General features: G+C 36.3%; 3 protein-coding genes across 3 annotated transcripts; 2 read left to right on the top strand and 1 right to left on the bottom strand.

The window, feature by feature from the left end:
• Window positions 1-6: 6 nt before the first annotated feature.
• On the top strand, window positions 7-1,670 carry scpp9 (secretory calcium-binding phosphoprotein 9). Its single transcript, XM_067585956.1, has 6 exons — window positions 7-212; window positions 711-779; window positions 887-949; window positions 1,064-1,120; window positions 1,219-1,269; window positions 1,430-1,670. The coding sequence occupies exons 1-6, from the start codon at window positions 12-14 to the stop codon at window positions 1,484-1,486; spliced, it is 498 nt and encodes a 165-aa protein (XP_067442057.1). The 5' UTR covers window positions 7-11; the 3' UTR covers window positions 1,487-1,670.
• A 1,162-nt stretch (window positions 1,671-2,832) lies between these two features.
• Window positions 2,833-7,523, top strand: odam (odontogenic, ameloblast associated). Its single transcript, XM_067585955.1, has 11 exons — window positions 2,833-3,157; window positions 4,055-4,134; window positions 4,297-4,362; window positions 4,471-4,506; window positions 4,606-4,653; window positions 4,837-5,085; window positions 5,196-5,252; window positions 5,344-5,475; window positions 6,918-6,950; window positions 7,076-7,159; window positions 7,301-7,523. The coding sequence occupies exons 1-11, from the start codon at window positions 3,040-3,042 to the stop codon at window positions 7,334-7,336; spliced, it is 939 nt and encodes a 312-aa protein (XP_067442056.1). The 5' UTR covers window positions 2,833-3,039; the 3' UTR covers window positions 7,337-7,523.
• Window positions 7,524-7,565: 42 nt separating this feature from the next.
• Window positions 7,566-11,875, bottom strand: LOC137180568 (uncharacterized). Its single transcript, XM_067585954.1, has 15 exons — window positions 11,737-11,875; window positions 11,555-11,623; window positions 11,397-11,471; window positions 11,170-11,298; window positions 9,644-9,769; window positions 9,118-9,147; window positions 9,007-9,027; window positions 8,865-8,891; window positions 8,745-8,771; window positions 8,619-8,648; window positions 8,494-8,520; window positions 8,365-8,400; window positions 8,207-8,242; window positions 7,792-7,854; window positions 7,566-7,700 (listed from the first exon to the last, which is right to left on the bottom strand). The coding sequence occupies exons 1-14, from the start codon at window positions 11,785-11,787 to the stop codon at window positions 7,801-7,803; spliced, it is 738 nt and encodes a 245-aa protein (XP_067442055.1). The 5' UTR covers window positions 11,788-11,875; the 3' UTR covers window positions 7,566-7,700; window positions 7,792-7,800.
• Window positions 11,876-20,618: the final 8,743 nt, after the last annotated feature.

The following is a 20,618-nucleotide window of genomic DNA, read 5'->3' as shown; positions in this document are numbered from 1 at the left end:
AGAAACAGCGGATGATGGCAGCTTTGAACGGAGGAGGATTGCTGGGAGGTATGAACGGAGGAGGATTGCTGGGAGGTATGAACGGAGGAGGACTTCTGGGAGGTATGAACAGAGGAGGATTGGGAAACCCTGGGCTGATGGCTGGAGGCCTGAACCCACCCGTGGTAGCTGGTGGTGGGGCAGGTTTGATTGGGCAGCCCCAGTTTGCTCAGGTTAGTCCATCAGGTTATTATTTTTCATGACTTCAGCTCAGTGTAAATGGAAATCATGTCATTCACTACTGTATTATGTTTATTGTGTGAAATACATAAATAAATAAAAAAGTCTAATTTCAGTTTCTAATGAACTAAAAACTAAAAGTAAGATTAAAACTGGCTGCAAAAACATTTTTGTAGACAGAAATACAAATGACACTTTGGCATTGTGAGAACAAATGTGCTTTCCAAACACACCACAAGATGGTGCTCTCCTGTTAACTGACTTGTTGGTTTCTGATGTCTTCATCATGAGCACATGGCATTATTTTAAGCTCAGTGGTCTGAATTCAGATTGCTGTTATGTTATCCAGCACTGATTATATTATCATTATACAACAATATGTAAGAAATACCTGATCTAGACTTTTCATGTAAACTTTTTGCAGTAATACTGAACTACAATAATCCTGATAAGAAGAATTAAAGTTGTAATCTTCTGTCTTCCTCTCCAAGTTTGTTCCTGGTCTTCCTGCTTTTGGTGCCCCCATTCCAAATATGTTCCCTGTACCTGCAATCAACATGGTTAGTGTGGCACATAGAGTAGTTATGCTAAAAAACATCACAGCTCCTTTGACATTGTTTCAGGTTTAATGAGTGAAATATCTGATTTCTGTCTGTTTGTTTACCAGCAACTTCCTTTTACTGGAGTCCCTCAAATGGCACCAATGAATCCTGTCCAGCAACCTCTGATGGTAATCACTCATCATCTCTATCACTGACTTTCAGTCCACAGCATCCTTTTGTTACGTTACATTATGATTAGTAAAAAATTTAACAAATCCTGCTGTCTTGCTGTCTTTATTTAGGCGCTAACAGGTGGCGCCGGGCAACCCCCCCAGCCTGATCTGCTCCAACGATTCAGGGTAGGAAACAAGTCATTTACTAATTTAACTTTTACATCAACTGTATGTGACTATTGATGAAAAATACATTTTCTAATTGTTGTTCTTTGGATCTCCAGCGTCAGCTTATGAAACAGGAGAACACGTTGAAGACCACTGTGGATACTCAGGTAACAATGAGTAATTTACAAATATAAAGAAAGAAGTTTCAGTGTATGAGATTGCAAACATCATCAACACTGTGTAAAGTTTTTCTGTGTGTTTTTGAGCCTTTTCAAATTCTCTTAAAGGTTTCAATCATTCACTCACGTTACCTTTTCATTTCCTCAGATTCCAGCTCCACCTGAAACGACAACAACTCCCTGTGATGATGATCATAATAATTAAGATGCCACTGTTAACAACAGCTTTTAATGAAATATACAAGAACTATACAATATGATAATAAACCTGCCTTAAATGATTTTGCCTTTTACAAATGACCATGGATGCTGCGTGTTTTATGCACTTTGTGATGTATTATATAGAAACTGAGCTGTAGCATTAATCTCAGTTAAAACCAAATCATGTATTTTCTTGTGTTTGCTTTATAATGAAATTAAATCTACTTTAAAAGTAAGCTTGTTTTGTAGAATTCTGATTTCACAACAGATCATTTTCATCAGCAAACTACGCTCTGAATGCAATTGACAGTAGATCTCTGCTGCCATCTAATGGATAACAAACAATAAAGTCATATGCAGTATAATGAAATAACATGAAACCACAACTAATGTGTCATGAAGCAGAATAAAAAGAGGTCAGTTGGTTCACTGCGCTGAGTGAAACCTGAAACCCTCCTAGTTTTGTTCAAGGCCTGCAATAAGACGAGCTTTTGGTTTCTGCATCAATAATTCTGATTGATGAAACATGCTGGTGGACTTAGAGTACATCACTGACCCAGATGTGACCTCTGCTGATGCGTCATAAAAAATAATAATTCTGACATGTCACAGTAAGAAAAGCACAGGTGTAAACAATATTGTTACTGATGGCTGAATTTTGAATTTAAGCTGCCTCAGTGTCAGAGTTGGACTTGCTGGCTCACTGTCATGACTTACTGAGACACTTGAACACAACTGAGACGTTGTTAATGTTATTAGCAACACTTGTGCTTCACTATGAAGGGTCAAAAGGTCGGCTGTGAAAAAGGCCTATTGGGCACATTTAAAAACAAGGTAAAGTTGAAGTTTATAGTTCTTCTCAGTCACTTTGGTACATTTCACAGATCAGAATTCAAATTCTCAAAACTACTTGTTCAACCTCCACATCGTCTAGTCACTTGTGCACATCATAAAAGCAATTTCTCATTCTTTTAAATAAATTGCGAATGCTTTGGCACATTCATGCAAATTATTATGTACAGTTGTCCGCCGTTTCCTACAATATCAATGGCTTATGTCATGTTGATCAAAATGTATTATACTGGTTCTCTGTAGAATAGTCTTACCACCCCCTCCCCCCAAAATGTCTAGGCATGAGTTCATCGCATCAGTCATCACATGCAAAATGGTTGAACCAGTTGTCATAATATATCAAGCATATTTTCTACACATTTCTATTAGACTTTTTATGTAAATTTGTCCAGAATTGATTAATTGCTCTCAGGTGAATCTTGACTTTCACTAATGAAGGGGGAATGTGTGAAGTGTTAGATCAACCAATGATCGACCAGTTCTCTAAAATAGCTCAGAGGTACATATCATGAACCTTCAAATAGACAGAACACAACACAGTGTTACAATTTCTGACAATGGAAGTGAACAAGGAAATGTCCAAGGTCAACAGTCGGGATGAAGAAGAGGAGTAAGGCTGCATGGAGAAGGGTAGTGAGGCCAAATAGAGGAAGAGGTAGAAGAGGCCAAGGACATAGACACTGATGAAATTCATAAGGGCCACATATGTGGACCACATTCTCAATCATGGCCTTACAATGGCCGAGGCTGGTCGAAGGATGCAGCCACATGTTGGGAGAACAACCATGTCCTCAATCATTCAAACATTTCGTGGACAGATCGGGTATGTAATCCAACAATGTGCACTGTACTATAATACTTTATACTTACTGTAATGCTTCGTATTACAGTATTTCACTTGCATTTTACAGTATACAGTAAATATACTTTATACAGATACATACTGTACATATACTGTAACACATTAACACACACACACACACATATGTATGTATACAGCAATTGTAATTTCAACCTTAAAAAATTAAAGCTGAGCACAAAAAACATGAAAACTTTGAGGATCAAAAAAAAAACAAAAGTGCATGGGTGTATCAAAAAAACGCACTGCAATAAAACATCTGACTTAGTCATGTGTATTATTTCAAATGTCAGTCTAAAACATTTAAACTAATAAACATGCAGCTCAACTTCTCCAGATTGACTCACAAAAACACATTGCTGGTTTGCTTTTCCAGCTTTCTTGCTCAACGTAAATCTCAACACAGTCAACCATTGATAGGCATAATTTACCAACGAGATCTCAACACCAGTCTGAGCACGATGAACAACTTGTGACAAATGTCTGATTATAAGCTCCCGGCTCCTGTTTTCCTTTTTTTTCTCATGACATGCCAAAATTCCTGTTGTCTTAATGTCTGTAATTACATACTGAAGCGCAAGACTTTTAACACATCAACATAAACTTTACTTAATACACCAGAAACTGAAAGTCATTCAGTTGTGGCTTATAAAAGCAAAACAGTCCATAAAAAGTTCACTATAAGCCTATACAATAATAAATTCAGACACTTGACCAGACCATGTAATAGTGTTTCGGAGACATGATTTACACCTAATAACATACTTACCTGACGCATGTTGTAAGTGTCTGAGTGTGTTGATTCTAACACCATGAGAAATGTCTGTCACACTGACCACAAATTGTCTGGATGGGTTGGAGGTGGACCATGTAGAGAATTTAAAAGGGATGTGGACAAGGTGAGGAAACACACAGAAAGCGAAAGCTGTACCAGAGAAAAGGTAAGACAATTTTGTAACACTTACATTCAGCGAGAGTTTCACTCTTGACTTGCATGGTTAATAAAGATTGAAGTTTGTTTTTTTTTAACAAGACTGACAAAAATGTTTTAAAATACTGGATGTTTTTTTGAAAGACCTGCCTCATCTTTTTACACAATGTAGGACATCATGAAGCTGCAGACTGCCCTTCTGTTGATCTGTCTTTTCAGGACAAGCTTTCCTCTTCCAGTGAGTTACTCTATGTCTATCTATATGTCTATTCTCTATGTTGCTTTACTGTATAGCTCATATAATGAAAAATAAGAGAGACAAAGTGTTGTTCTTTTTGTTTTACAGTTGCAGATTGGAATTCTTGCAAGCAACAGCAATGAAGTAAATAAAGCTGCTTTAAAGTCTTTTGGATGACAAGTCAAATCTTTGTCATTTAGGAACAATAGTTCCAAATCTAATCCAACACTTTTGTGTGTTCAGATCCTGGGACTGAATGGACTAACTCTTGCAGCTCTTGGACAAGCACAGGTACAGGCAGTGCTCAAAACTCTTCTGCTACTGTGATGCTTCAGGCTAACCATCACTTATCCATTTACTACCTCCAGTTATTGAATTTATCAAAACCAATATTATGTGTCTTCCTCTGTCAGATTATTGTAAAAAGCCTAAAAAATATATAAAAACCGAACCAAATCCCTTCTCACTCTCCAGGCATCTTCACTATTACCACAGTTTGTGCTGCAGCAGCAGCAGCCTGAGGTGCTTCTCACTCCACAGGTGGTGAACTTGAACCCTCAAGTGGCTGGTCCGTTCGGCGGCCAGGGACCCCAGCTGCTTTTTCCCGCACAGGGCAACCAGCTGACACCTGCGCTTCTCCCCAACGGTCAGCAGGAGCAGCTCGGGCCTCCACAGGACCCCAACAATCCTAATGGCCCCCAGCAGGCCCAAAACCCTGTGCAGGTACACTACAGTGATCGAGTGGTGCAATTATTTTGTTTAATCATTAGAGCTGCTGCAAGGCTCCTCATAGTAATATGGAGAAATGTGTCATTGTTTTGAATCTCCTACAGACGTTTCCACAGTTCCACTACCGTGCTTATGGATTTCCTCAGTTTCCCAGACAGCAGGTATGAAGTCAAACATATTGACCTCAATAAAAATATCAATGTCTCTATTTAAGTGCCCTCTGCAGATTTTAATGGATTCTGTCATCTACAGGGCTTCCAATACTTTGTGCCTTCTTACGGCTACCCCCAGCAGAGGAATAATGTGGTGCTGCAGCCCAACAACGGTCAGGTGGCTCAGCAGAACCTGGAGAAAACTACACAGAGGCCACAGCTCCCTCTGCAGGTGAGACATGCAAGATGACATGAAGTAAAGAAAAGAGGGTTTCTTTGTGCTCATTGGTAAAATATAAACATTTATTGTATTCTGAATGTTTAAAGACACGGGGAACAGCCACTATGAAAACGTCAAACTACTGTGCCTAGCAGAAGCTTTAAATAAAGTTTAAGAACTGATCCAGCAGACTGTGGTGACTGAGGTCGAGACTTAGTGATAATAACATATCTGCAAATGTTGATTCATGACTGTATGGACGTGGTCACTGTGATGTAATGATGACTGTCTGTCATTTTGACCACATGCAGTCTGTCTGGCTTAACGGTGGGCTGCTTAAGTCTTGTCCCCCCTGTTCCTTTTGGGTGTTGAATAATTGATGAAAAACCATAAGCTGTGTATTGATATGTGTATTTTTTGTCATCTCTCAGTATTACTGACACTACCTGTAATAGAGATGTAATAGGTATGATTTTGTGTTGCTTATGTGTGTTTTAATATTATTTTATAGTGATTATTTAGTAAGGCTTTATTTTACAGGTCCTTTCATTTTATATTGATTTTCTGGAAAGGAAAGGTTGACTTTTAGGACATTTTACAGAGAGGGTAGTGCAATTTGGAGAAAAAAACAGATAAAAGTGTTGACTTGGTTAGTTGTTAAGTGCTGATTCATTATATTTGGGTTCATAAGTAGTTAAAGTAGGTAAAGTAGTAGCAAATATTCTTAATAAATTAGACTCTTAACTCTTTGACTGACAGAAAAATCTTAATTTTCAGTGTGTAGTTTTGTTTGTCGAATTACATATCAGCATATTAGGTTGTTTCTTAAAAACTATACTTTTTATACTATACTGCCAAATTGCATAACCCTTTCAAAGAAATGTTCCAAGAATTAACAGTTACAGAGCAGCTACTTTCAGGAAACTATACTGAAACCACCTAAAATGCTAATATAGTGTTTGACATACAAAAGTACACATTGAAAACTAAGCATTTTCTGTCAGTTAAAGAGTTAAGAGTCTAATTTATCAAGAATTTTTGCAAATTAATCAATGAATCATTAATGAATCAGCACTTAACAGCTAAACCAACTTAACACTAATGTTTTTTCTTATAATTTGTACCACACTGTAACACCCTCTGTAAAATGTTCTACAAATTAATCAGTAAAATCCTGCAAATTCCTCAGAAAATTTCCAGAAAATTTGCATAAAATAAGTGTTACTGATTGTTTTGTTGTTGTATATTTATTCAAGTTTAGTTTTTATTGTCTATTGTCTGAAGACTCCTTCAAAAACAAGATGGGGTTAATCTTCAAATTTAAAAATTTGAAATACAATACACTTAGTTGATAAATAATATATATATGTATATACTATATAATATAGTATATACTTAATACATGGGTAAATTATTTTTGGAATCTAATTGATATGCATTTCATCCCACTGCAGCAGGGTTCCCAGACAAAGGTACAAACAGAGAAAGTGAGTGAATTATGACCATCACTTATTTTTTATAATTCAATTAATGATGCAAGAAATGTGAGGATTTTGCATCAGTTTGGTCTGACTGCTATGTGTTAACTTTGTCTTACTGTGATCTATATCAGACATGGCCAATGGGGACACAGAAAGAGTCCACTACCATTCCTCCTGATCCTCGTGGTGACACCTCTGGTCCTGGGGTCGATGAGGTATGACTTTATATGATGACACACAGCCTTTATAGCCTTCGTACTTTCACACAAATGAACAAACTTTGATATGTGTTACATTATCATTGTCATTTCATACGCAGGATGTGATTCTAAATATTATTTTTTATGTTTCTCCAGGGTCAGTCCAATTTCCCCTTCCTGTTTGAGCCTTAGATTTCACCTGGGAAATAACAACAAAGTGATTTGGCAAAAAATAATTTCTGTGTGTTTGGCCACAGTCGCTGCAATCTCCTCCAGCAAAACACGCTGTTGGGTGCAATTTTTCCAAGTGCTTTTTATTTGTACTTAAGTGCTTCTTGTATATTAAACAGAAATTATCTGACTTTTTTCAGGAGTCTGCTCCTCGCTGTAACAAAACATCTAATAAAGAACTTTGCCAAAGTGAATTATTTAATAGAAATTTATTGTGCTGCACAGAACTTTGGGTTTTCTGGGAAAATACAGAATTACATTAATGATTTTCCAGAGACTTCCAGTCTAAAGTAGATGGATCAAACTTGGAGCTGTTTGTTTCCCCCTGAGAAAAGTGTGAAATAAGAAATACAGTAAGCATCAGTTAGCAAATTGATATTCAGGTATAATAAGCATTACTGTATTGACACACTCACCTTTTATGGTCAGTAATCTTCTTCTAGATTGTTTTCCTCTCTGAAAAGCTTACCAGGATTTGTCTTAAATATAAGAAAAATATTCAAATTAATCCCACAATGCAGATCTCAAGTTAATGAAATGTCAGTTAATGTGCTGAAAATGACTTTTTGTCACTTGGCTCATTCCAAATCACGTTCATTATATTCCAGTTCAAAAATTACAAAATTGCATACTGCGTCTATGACTGGCACATTTACTGGTGATTGAATGCCTGCACATACTAACAGAAAGCTTTGGGTAAAAGTTGAATGAGAGGAGGGATTGGAAGCAAGAATTCCACATTTTAATTAAAATAAAATTAAAAAAAATACATAAAGAATTGGAATTAGACACATATGTAGTGCAACAAGCTAACAAATTGTCTGTACTTACAGGCTTCAAAACCCCATACTCAATGGAGACTTTGTTCTTCAAAAGGAAAAAGAAGAATTATGGTTGTGGTTATGACAACATATTTAAAAAACAACAAATCATATAATACACAGTCAACACAGACATCAGCTTCATTTTGCAGTGAGAAAGGAGGTTACCGGCTCTGTGGCGTTGTAGATGAGCTTCAGATATTGCTGAAAGAAGAAAAACAAAAGAACAAAAATCTGAATGCAGCTGTCTTGAATATTAAATCAAACATGAAACCAAACTAAATTCAGTCAGTATACCTGTGTTGGAGGCCCATGATTTCCTCCCTGTGAAACAAACAGTAAAAATCAAACCAGCTGAGTGTCTGATCTTTGTTACTGTAATAATTGTTCAAGTAGAGATATAGTGTGACTTGTTTTTATACCTTATGATGGTGATGTCCTCTTCCACCGTGCTATGGATGGATTGTCAATCATTAGTATTATCTTGTGATTCTTTACCTATGATAAAACTGTAACTGTGTATTCGGACTGCATCCTCAGTTACCTACCCTCGTCTGCAGAAATAAGTTCTCCCCCTGCAAGATGAGAGGATGAGAGGGTGAGAGCAATCTTAAAATTTAACAAAAATAAAACATAAATTAAGATACTGATTTAGGTGATTTGTTTACCTCCTTCAGTGGTGCATTGGTGATGTTCTAGAAACAAAAGCCACACATTTAGTTGAAAAAATGTCGATGCCAAATGTCAAACAAATAAATACTAACTAAACTAATAAATACCAACAAATACTACAAACAGTTCAGGTCTTACCTGAACTGTCACGCTGTCAACCTGAAAAAGAGTTATAAAAACATGAGTGTTTTCCACCTGTCCTGTATAAGTATATTATGAAATCATATTAAGAGACAACATCAGTCCTACCTTGAAGATTGGGGAAAACACCATGTTGCCCTGAAACAAGAAAGAAGTAATTGTAGATCATATTTTATCATAAGACAGAGCAAATACCATGGTTTAGCTGAGATGCTTAAATAAGTGAGTGAAGTTTATTTGTAAAGCACATTTCTACAGGAGATCTCAAATAGTGCTTCACCACAAAACACAAAATAAAAATGTAAAATACAGATACAATATAAAAACAAACAAAAAAAATAACCATGAAAAGGAAAACAAACAAACAAACAAAAGTAGAGATGAGTATAAAGGGCTTTTTAGAATTTAAAATTTCCTCCAATTTAAAGTCTCAAAGTCAAGAGCAAACTGAAGAGTCTGATGAGAGAGAGAGCCAATTAACGACACTTCTGTCTTACTTTTTCATTTCAGTATAGACAAATTCATATGGGACATTTAATATACAAGGGCAATTCAAGGTTCTTTACATAATGCATTAAAAACATTTAAAAAAGAAAAAGCTATAATGACAATACTAATTTCATTTTGAGCTTACCCTTGCAGCAGGGTTTCCCATGTTGGGCCTCTTGCCTCTTGGAGGTCCTCTGGGTCTCCCAAAGTGCCTGTTGGATCCAGGATGAGGGACTCCAGGCTCATCAGTCATGACACCAAAGTCAAGAGCCTGTGTAAGCACATGTAGCACATGTAAAGTAATGCATGCATTTCTAGTACTTTTATTATTGAAATCCATCCGTTTGTTTCTCACAGTTTATTGCCTATGTGTCTGTTCCCCCAATATCACATCTGTCTTCACCTTTAGATATATAGATTCCAGCTTAGTGGCACTTATAAAGTTGATTTACACAGCTAGATGCTGCTAGCTTAAAGTTAAAGTTAACTTAACGAACACATCCATTTTCCATTTTGCTTATTTCTGTTTTGTAGGAGCTGGAACGGCATTTTATCATCTGCCTCTGTCAAGATAAACAAAGACAATCTCCAATGAGATCCCACATTCATGGCATTTTCATTACCAACCAAATCAACACAGAAGCCACCAGTTGTGTTCATATCAGGAAGCCAACAAGCAAATTCATCTAGCATTTTTCAGACAAAAACTAAGGTTGTAATCAGGGGAAAACAGCTAGCCTGGATCTCTCCAAAACACCTCTAAGGCTCATGAATTATAATTCTGTTGCTTGTTTGATGCCTATATAAACAGAAATATAAAAAAGACATTATGTGGTTTTAGGGAGCTATGGTGCAACTATTAATTGACAAAGTCACCACACCTGCCTGTTGCTCACAGAAATAGTTACTGTAGGAGCCTAAATGCAGTTTATTAATGTTTGATTAATTAGCATGCAATAATTTAAGTTCATATAATTCAAACAGCAGTAATTTACATGGTTCATTGATTTAGAAGGAATTGAAAGGAATATTTACAGTACTTACAGGTTGATGTATTTACAGTTCCTATTAACAGTAATGTAACAAGTTCATTGTTTGATTCCTTGCACTTAAAATATGTGTGGATAGTTTAAAATGCATAAAATCTAATTTACATTAAATTTGTAATATTTGGGAACAGGTGACTGAGATTGATGCTTCCTAGTAACTGTGCACCTTTAATTGTCTTTGATACTCTCACAGGAGGAGAAGGTGTGGTAATTTGGGGGGAGTCAGGCAAGCAGTGAGTGGAGCCATACAGTTTTTTGACTTCTGTCCTTTTTATCTCATTAATGATTCTTGCTTGAGTTTGGTTCAGTAATTTGATAACTCTGAAAATGGAAAATTGTTCTTTTGTGTTGAAGTAAACAGTTCAACTTTACCAAGTGGTCCTGTAGATTTTTTGGTGTGGATTTGGACAAGAGGAATCGTTAGAGCATCAAGCTTAAGCTTCATTTTTTTGAAACCTACAGTTACAGCCTATAAAATCCCGGTAAAAAAACAAAAATATGTTTGCAGTTATGAAACAGACAAAACAAACTTTTAGAAAGAACGCAAATAAACCTCTCTTCTGAAATTTCAAACAATTCCCTAAGTGAGACTACTAAACATATAAGAACTGGTTTTAAATACCTGTCTTTTGCCTCGATTAGATGCCACAGAAGGTCTTCCCGTCTGGTAGTCACTCCAATCATGGGTCATGGGTTCCATACTTGGTTCTTTAGAGGGCCAGTTTGGAAGTCCAGTGGGCATCTCATGTGACTGTCCCAAACAAAAAAAAGGATTGTGATCACTGATCATCTCCAACCACCATTTCATTATGATTAGCCAAGTTTTATAAGACTTGAAACACCACATACCCATTCTGGACTGCCTCCTCCTGACCCTGTATGTCCATCTTCTGGGGAATTTGTTGCCTGCTCATCATCACCAGGCTAAAAAAAAAAATTAAAAAAATACTGAGAGTAGTAGCAGCAGCTCTGGACCTGTGTGTCTAAATATGTTTACTCCCTGTTACCTTAAAGTCCAGCTGGGGATCACCTGTAGATGGAAACTCTTTATCCTGCCATGGCGTCTGGGAATCTGGCTGAAAAAAAAAGAAAAAGAAAAGAAAATTACAAATGACCAGCTTAAAATCTGAAGTTTTAAGTCTTTATGAGTGATTCTAAGGTCACCAAAAGTATCAAAAGAAACACTCACATGAGCAGCTACTGCTGCCAGAAGTAAAGCTGTGATACACAAGAACTGCATTGTCTCTGAAGAACCTGAAAGAAAATATTATAAAATTGAAATGAATATAATTAGTCTATGCCCTAAAATAGACCAGACATTTCATAGAGCATGTCGTTTATAGCATCTACTGTAGCACTCACCTGCACGGTGCAAGTACTCTATGTGTGTGGCCCATCATGCATTGATACTTATATCAGGCTTCAGACATTGAGACACACTACACATTTCTCAGAAAACCACGTCTTTGTTACGCTTGATTACATGCAAAACAGCAATTACTTCATATGTTGTTTGCTAATGTCTTGACTTTAATCCCTGCTTTTAGCAACAGCACATGAAGACAACGACACAACTGGTAGCAATGATAAAAAAATGATAATCAGATAGAAATTGGAAATAGAAAACATCAATTTTATGTGTATAGCACAATGTCACAAATCACACATTTTCCTCAGGAAGCTTTACAGTCTGTACAGCAATACAACATCCTCAATTCTTAGACTCTCGATTCAAATAAGGAGAAACTCCCTAAAAAACTCCTTTAACAGGGATAAAAAGGAAGAAACCTCAAGAAGAGCAACACAGGAGGGATCCTTGATAGACAGACAATAGAGACATTTTAAATGAATGTACTTTACATATAGTGCATTACTTGAGTAGCAGAGTTACTTGATATCAGCAAGTTATTTCCTAAAACAAGAGGAGTCAAGAAGAAATGTATGCTTATTTGGGTGTTGCCTGTTACCTGTTTAAGCCACTAATTTACCTGATTTGTAATCATAAGACCAGATAATCCAATTTGTTTTCTAATACTGAAGGGTGGAGAGTAAAAAGATGGAAACTATACATCACAGTGTTAATATAAAATATTTTCTGAATGTATTCCAACTTTTGAAATCAAATTACAATCTTAGACAAATACAGTAAAGTGTAGTACATTATTTTTGATCTGGACTATTACATAAATGCCACATATTACATGGTGCAGGTGTGGTTATTATATGTGATCCTTAGGCATACCGTGAAATGCGTAGGTGGGAGATTTCCTAAATTGCAATTTCCCAACAACGCTGCATATGCTAATGAGATGACATCTGCTCCTGTAACTGTATATAAGAGAAGCTCACTGCCACACAACAACACTACAACAACCTCCTTGACCACCTATGATATAGTCTACTGAAGTTGTGAAGACTTGACTGTAATTATATTGATATTTTTTATATGTATGTGATTGGAGAAAATGTGATTTTGTTGATATTTTTCAAGTTGTTTATTCATCTTTATTATTTTCTTTTCAACAGGTGTGATCACTGAAACCATGCTGAAGGTCATATTTGTGCTTGGATGCCTCCTGAGCCTCGCTTTGGCTCATCCTGTAAGTGTAACATTCTCATACTCAGTGTCTTTATATGTTGAGACCATTACAATCATTATAATAGTGTAACAGGCAACATCAAACTTGCAACTTGTGGATTCTCCACAGATGGACATAGAGCACAAACGACTTGCCCGCTCCATCTCTGGCTCTAACTCTGGCTCTTTCTCCAATGAGGTGAGTGCCTTCTCCACACCTGACGGTCTCTTTCTGTCAAATTCACTGCTGTATATTTGACAATGAATGCCTCTGATTTTCTTGCAGATAATACCCAGTGTGCCTCAGATGACTCCACAACAGTGGCTCCAGCTGCTTCTTACCCTCCTCCAGCCACAGAAACCTGCTACTCAAGCGCCTGCTAAAACTACTGCTAAACCTAAAACTACCGCCAAACCTAAAACTACCGCCAAACCTAAAACTACCGTCAAACCTAAAACTACCGCCAAAAAAAATGGTTAAAATCAGAAATTTAACCAGAGATCAATGGGTGAATGACAACCAGCATTGAGTGACATGGATTTTTGATATCAACTCTGTCTTTGTGTCAGTTTGTGTAATGCTTTACGGAGAACCCACAACTGTTCTGTTTTTCTCTTTTCAAATTTAAATAATGTTGTCTTAACCACACAATCACTTCATTCTCTGTTGTATATCCTAAATAAACTTCATAAATGAAAAATATGTGGACTAAGTGTGTTTTTTCGTCTTAAAATCAAGTACTTCTGTGCCATTTCTACTACAAAAGTGTGCATCACAATAAAGATGGATAGATGTATAATCTTTCAATAACAGAGCACATGATTCACATGTAGTCTCAACATCTTTTTGGTTTCCCAACACCTCTGAGCATCTGTCTGACTCTTGTAAGGACTGTGGTCAGAGTGAGCCACCACATACATGGTTTCATCACATTAAACACCATTAATAGAAATACAAAATCACAGCCCACTGAGTCAGATGATTGGATGACTGAGAGATAAAAATGGCTTTAAAAAGTTTGACTGGACAGGTGGGGAATCATTTCAAAATTCAGAATCAGGAATCCAACGTGGGGATTATTAAAATCTGCATTCTTTCACTCAAGGTAAGATGTTTGTTCATTTTTTAAAAATATTGCACAACGGGTTGAATTAGCAGCTGATACATTGTTTTCATTTTTCTCTACAAGGGACTCAAGCTTATCTGAGCAATGAAACTGCTGGTTTTGATTTTGTGCTTCACAGTGTTGTGTTCCTCTCTCCCTGTAAGTATCTTAAACCAACCATAACAACAATCCTTAGATCGGTCTATGAGTCACATGTTTTGTTGCTATGGTGGTGTTATGTTGTGTTCAGTGCTCAATATTGAGGTCTGTTCATAGTTTTTGATGTGAGATCATTTGTTTCTTAAGGTCTCAAAGGATAAAAAACGAGTCAAACGCTCAGATGATAGTGAAGAGGTCAGTGTCTGCACACAGGCCTATCAAAGGATTCTCGCATATATTACAGAATATACCTCTGTACAGTATGTCATCAGCATTTTTTCTTCAAACTGTTTTCCAGATGGACCAGTATAACATGCAGACTCAGTTTCAGCCATTTCCTTTACCCATCCCACTACCATACCCGCGGCCTTTTCCTTTTCCTTTTCCTTTCCCTTTTCCCATCCCACCTGTCATCCCACCTATCATTCCTCCTGTCATTCCACCAGTCATTCCACCAATCATCCCCGGAATCGGAAAATGAGAGAAGCACCGGACTGACTAACTTCAGTGCAAACTTACTATTACAATATATATAAACTGTCCAACTGAAATTTAATAAATAATTACTGAAGCTATGTTTGAATGAAATATTGACTTCTATGTCTTGTGTTATTTACTGGGAAGGATTTTTTTTTCAACCAAAGAATGTGACTATAGACGGCCTTTAAAATAAAGATCATCATATTGAATCCATGCTGTTTAGAACCAAAGAAGAGTGAGAAATAAAATGTGCATTTCAGCATATTGTCCACATTGTGCATATGACAAATATACTGTTGCTGATAAACATATTCTATTAATCTCATAACTTTAATCAAGTGTACTTTATAGTAAACAGCACTACTGGGTGTATGAAGTCTCCTCTAAAATGGTTACACTAGTTACCAGTGACCAGCTGAAAAACAGGCAAACTTCTTTAATTTCAACAATTTGTACAATTGTTGTTGAATCTGAAATAAAATAATTCAATTGCATAAATAAATGTAGTGTTCGTCTTCAACATCCACCATCACATGATTTGGTACATCAGATACTAACAGAAAAGTAGGAGTCCATTATATCTACATCCAAAACAAGGAACTAATGTAGAAGAAATTAACTTTTGTTTTGTTTAGCTTCGAGTGACCGAGTGATATTATCTGTGGGGGTTTTAGATTTAAAGCTTATGTAGTGTTGAAAACCACTATGTCTGGAGATAAATGTTCCCTTGCAGTCCTATGAACATATCTTCACAAAGCCTTCTTCTCTCAACCTCTATAAACCACCCATATCAGTGATAAAGACTATTTGTATATTATAAAACATGTGTCAGGGTATAATTTACTCTGCATTAAACAGAGTAAAGTCACTTTTGAGAGACAAACATTTTTTGATTAGTCCTTTAAAAAAGACTGTGAACCAACCCTTTCTCTTAGAAATTGTGTTTATATAATACTAAATTGTTTTCCCAATTATATTGCATTTACAAATGTAATGGCCACCTGCAATATGTTCATAGGCAATGTTTTAAGAATGAATGAAGTGCTATAAAATAACATCAGTTAAAGGTGCAATGTGAAGAATTTAGTGGCATCTAGCGGAACAGACTTGGCGTGAATGGTATAAAATATTCATAACCATGTTTTAATTTATGTATAATCACATGAAAATAAGAATTGTTGTGTTTTTGTTAACTTAAATGGATCATGATGGTCAAGAGCTATAAGAGCTAGATTTGACACCCCAACTTGTGGTCAATTTTTCCCAGTGGCCACTTGCAGTATTGCAGTCAAAAATCTCCCTGCATCCCAAAAAGCATTTTCCTCATAGACCACCATTGTAAAAGAGACAGCTGTAATACTGTTGACAGGACACCTCGGACTGCAAACAAGGTCAGTGATGACTCTTTCTATTATGGATTTTTGATCCCCAGACCCCCAGAAGTAAACCCAGAAGCTAGAAACCTTTTTACCGTATGTACCAGGCGAGCAATTCTTATTGGACTGAATAGGCGCCATTTTCAGTCCAGGATCCAGCTCTTTATAGTACATCTATGGGAGAGGGTCATCTTCCACAGAGACTGCCATGTTGCATCACCATGTTTCTACAGTAGCCTAGAACAGACAAACCAAACACTGGCTCTAGAAAAGGCTTTTCACGTTTTTTGCGAGTTTTGCGGCCACCGTAGGTCCTCCTACCTGCTTGTCAATAATTGAATGTCAGCTGAGCATTTTCACATTGCCATTTATATTATTCATGGTAAATATCAAAATACAAACGTTATTTTTGATAAATTCGGTATTACAAATTCTAGATGTCAAAGTGAAAATCTGTCTAAGGTAAATCACTAACATTTGTCTCAATACATTTTACAATAAAACACTAAACAAAATACACTTGTACAATATGGACAAAGTCAAAAGGACTAACAAAGGATTAAGGTGGGCACTATCTAACTATTTTAAAGACGTGTTCACAAACAACATAAAGCTGAGTACTGTACATGAATCATGTCCAGTAACACTACTTCACTGTTTCCCAACAGCCATGAGATTAGTTCTAAGTCTTGCATGGACAGTGGACAACAGGTTTTTAGGATTATCCCCCCAAATACATCATTTCATCACATTTCACACCTTTAGGACAAATAGAAAAATCAAAATACCTTTGACAGCTGATTGGATGACTGGAGGCAGAATTTTTTGTTTAAAAAGTGCACATGGACTTACAAGTACCTCAAAATCCACCTCTGGACACTGTTAGTGACCACTGTTATCATCGCCACTCTTGACTTTGAAGGTAAGATTGGAGATAGTTCATAGTTCTCAAGTGCAGCCTGCAGTTTTAGCGACTGAACTGACAATTTAGTCATTTTTTAAAATCTTTTCTGTTTCTGTTTCAGGGAGGATTCTTGTGTTTTTAACTATGAAACTGTTGGTCCTCGTTCTGTGCTTCATAACTTTAACTTTCGCCTTTCCTGTAAGTGCTTAAGTCACCTCTAAACTACTATGTTGTACCAGGTTCTGTGCTCAATGTTTTTATAGCACTTTCACTTCAGATAAAAAACAAATAATGTGAATTTATGCAACAACTCATGATGTGAAACTCTTTACTCTTGAAGGTCTCTGAGGAGGAAGACAGAGTCACACGCTCAGCGAGTTTAGAGGTCAGTATCTGCAAGAGATTCTCTTACATACAAAAAAGTCTACTGATATTCTATGAAATCAGTATTTTTGATAAAGTCCTGTAAATGTTTTCTTTTCTGTGTTTCCCAGTATCTGTCACTCCTCTCCATCTTTCAACCCAACCAAATCTTGACAACACTGCTGCGACTTTTGTTCGGAGGTCTTTGATCTGCTTCATTTCCTCTTCCAGCAGGAAAATGAGACAACAAACTGAAATCATATTAAAGAATTCAAGATATGCTCATTTTTTGAGTAACTGAAATTGAATAAACAAATCATTAAAAATAAAAACATTGCAAAATGACCAAGTATATACTTTGTTTTTCCTTTCTTTCTCTTTCAGAGGCATTTTAGCTTTACTTATTTAATTCAATACTTCTTTGTACTGACAGAAATTTAAAAATTTAGAAAAATTAAAACGAGGTAAAAGGATATCCCTCTCTCTCTCTGTGTGTTCACAAATGATTTATATTTGCTATTATATTTATATTCTTAACCTTACATTATGCAACTGAAAGCATTTTAGTTTACACTTTGACACTGCAGCAGTATAGTTTTTACAGTATATTATACAACAAACTGTACAACAAAGGAATCAATCATGGGGTAAACATGAGAGAGATGAAGAGTATATGCACATGTGCACTAAACTGGTTTACAGTTTAACAAGACTACAGCCACACTTGAGGCTTTGTGAGGTTATACACACAGCGTCCCTTTGAGCTAAATGCTAAAATTAGCATGCTAAGATGTTCACAATGACAATGGTAACATGCTGATGTTTAGCAGAGATGGGTTTAATATCTTTAACACATTAGTTTAGTGTGTTAGCATGCTAATATTTACTAATTAGCATTAAATACAAAGTACAGTTTTGCAATTAGTATTGGACAGTATTGGACAAATAAAATATTTGACCTCATGGTTGCTCTAGAAGAAAAGTCAGAGGATCACCAAAATCATCACAATATATAGTCTGGTAACCATGCAATTTGTAATACTGAATGTATCTAAAAAAGATTTGTATTTTGAAATTTAACATGAATAATATTAATGGCAATGTTCCATCAAATTTAATTATTTAAAGGTGCAGTTTGTAGAATTTAGTGGCATCAGTGAGGTTGTAGATTGGAACCAACTAAATACCCCTCCCATCACCTCTTCCTCTTCCAAGCGGGTAGGAGAACCTATGGTGGCCACGAAACTTGCAAAAACGCAAAAAAAGCCCTCTCTAGAGCCAGTGTTTGGTTTGTCTGTTCTGGGCTATTGTAGAAACATGGCGGTTAAACATGGCAGCCTCTGTGGAAGATGACCAAAAATGGCGCCTATTCAGCCCAATAAGAATTGCTCGCCTGGTGCATATGGCAAAAAATTTTCCAGCTTCTGGGTTTACTTTCGGGGGTATGCAGCCCACTGAATATGCACAGTAGTCTTTCTTTATTATTACTATTTTTATTATTATTCTCCCTCTGGCCCCACCTGTGAGTTCCCGCTCAGCCCAAAGACTTTACATTGTGATGACGTCGCAGATTTTTGAATCACTTTTCTCAGCTTGAGGAAAGTTTTACAAATATAAAACCTCCATGAATCAAAAATTCATGATAGGAAGGGTCATAAATGACCTTGTTTTCTGTCTGAGGTGTTGTGTCAACAGTTTTACAGACGTCTCTTTTACAATGGTGGTCTTGGTTGCAAGACTGAGCACCAGCGCTGTATCCAGCTCTTATAATACATCCATGCCCACTCCCTATGTAGTTATGAAGGGCTCATTTTAAGGTAACGAAAACATATGATCGTTATTTCCTTGGGATTATACACTAGTTAAAAAATAGTTATGAATATTATATTCCATTTCCGCCAAATCCGTTCTTTTAGATGCCACTAAATTCTACACACTGCACCTTTAACTGATGTTATTTTATAGCACTTCATTCATTCTTAAAACATTGCCTATGAACATATTGCAGGTGGCCATTACATTTGTAAATGCAATATAATTGGGAAAACAATTTAGTATTATATAAACGTAATTTCTAAGAGAAAGGCTTGGTTCACAGTCTTTTTTTAAGGACTAATCAAAAAATATTTTTCTCTCAAAAGTGACTTTACTTTGTTTAATGGAGAGTATATTATACCCTGACACATTTATATGGTATACAAATAGTCTTTATCACTGATACGGGTGGCTTATAGAGGTTGAGAGAAGAAGGCTTTGTGAAGATACGTTCATAGGACTGCAGGGGAAAATTTATTTCCAGAAAGTGTCAAAGTGTAAACTAAAGGGCTTTCACTTACACAATATAAGGTTAAAGATATATAAATTACTTGTGAGCACAAAGAGAGAGAGAGAGGGATATCCTTTCACTGTGTTATAATTTTCTGCATTTCTGCTGGCATCAAGTATTATTACATTAAATAAGTAAAGCAGGATGTTGAAATGCTTCTGAAAAAGAAAAAAGGAAAAACACAGTATATGCTTAATCATCTATTTATTTTCATTGATTGTTGATTCAATTTCAGTTACTCCAAAAGTGAGCATATCTTGAATTCTTTAATATGATGTTTTTTTCGGATTGTTGTCTCATTTTCCTGCTGGAAGAGGAAGTGAAGCAGATCAAAGACCTCCCAACAAAAGTCGCAGCAATGTTGCCAAGATTTGGTTGGGTTGGAGGTTGGAGAAGAGTGACGAAAGCTGGGAAACACAGAACAGAAAACATTTACAGGACTTAATAAAAAAAAATGATTTTATAGAATATCAGTAGACTTTTTTGTATGTAAGAGAATCTCTTGCAGATTCTGACCTCAAAACTCGCTGAGCGTATGACTCTGTCTTCCTCCTCAGAGATCTTCAAGAGTAAAAAGTTTCACATCATGAATTGTTGCGTAAATTCACATTATTTATCTGAACTGAAAGCACCATATAAACATTCAACCTAACACATCATTAGAAAATACAGAATCTGGCACAACATTGTAGGTCAGAGTTGACGAAAGAACTTGCAGGAAAAGCACAACTTAACATTGGTCTCAACATATAAGAACACTGAGTATGAAAATGTTACAC

The sequence above is a fragment of the Thunnus thynnus genome, chromosome 3 (assembly GCF_963924715.1).
Source record: "Thunnus thynnus chromosome 3, fThuThy2.1, whole genome shotgun sequence".
NCBI lineage: Eukaryota > Metazoa > Chordata > Actinopteri > Scombriformes > Scombridae > Thunnus > Thunnus thynnus.
The sequence above is the reverse complement of the archived record's forward strand: the minus strand, read 5'-3'. Positions and strand labels throughout refer to the sequence as shown.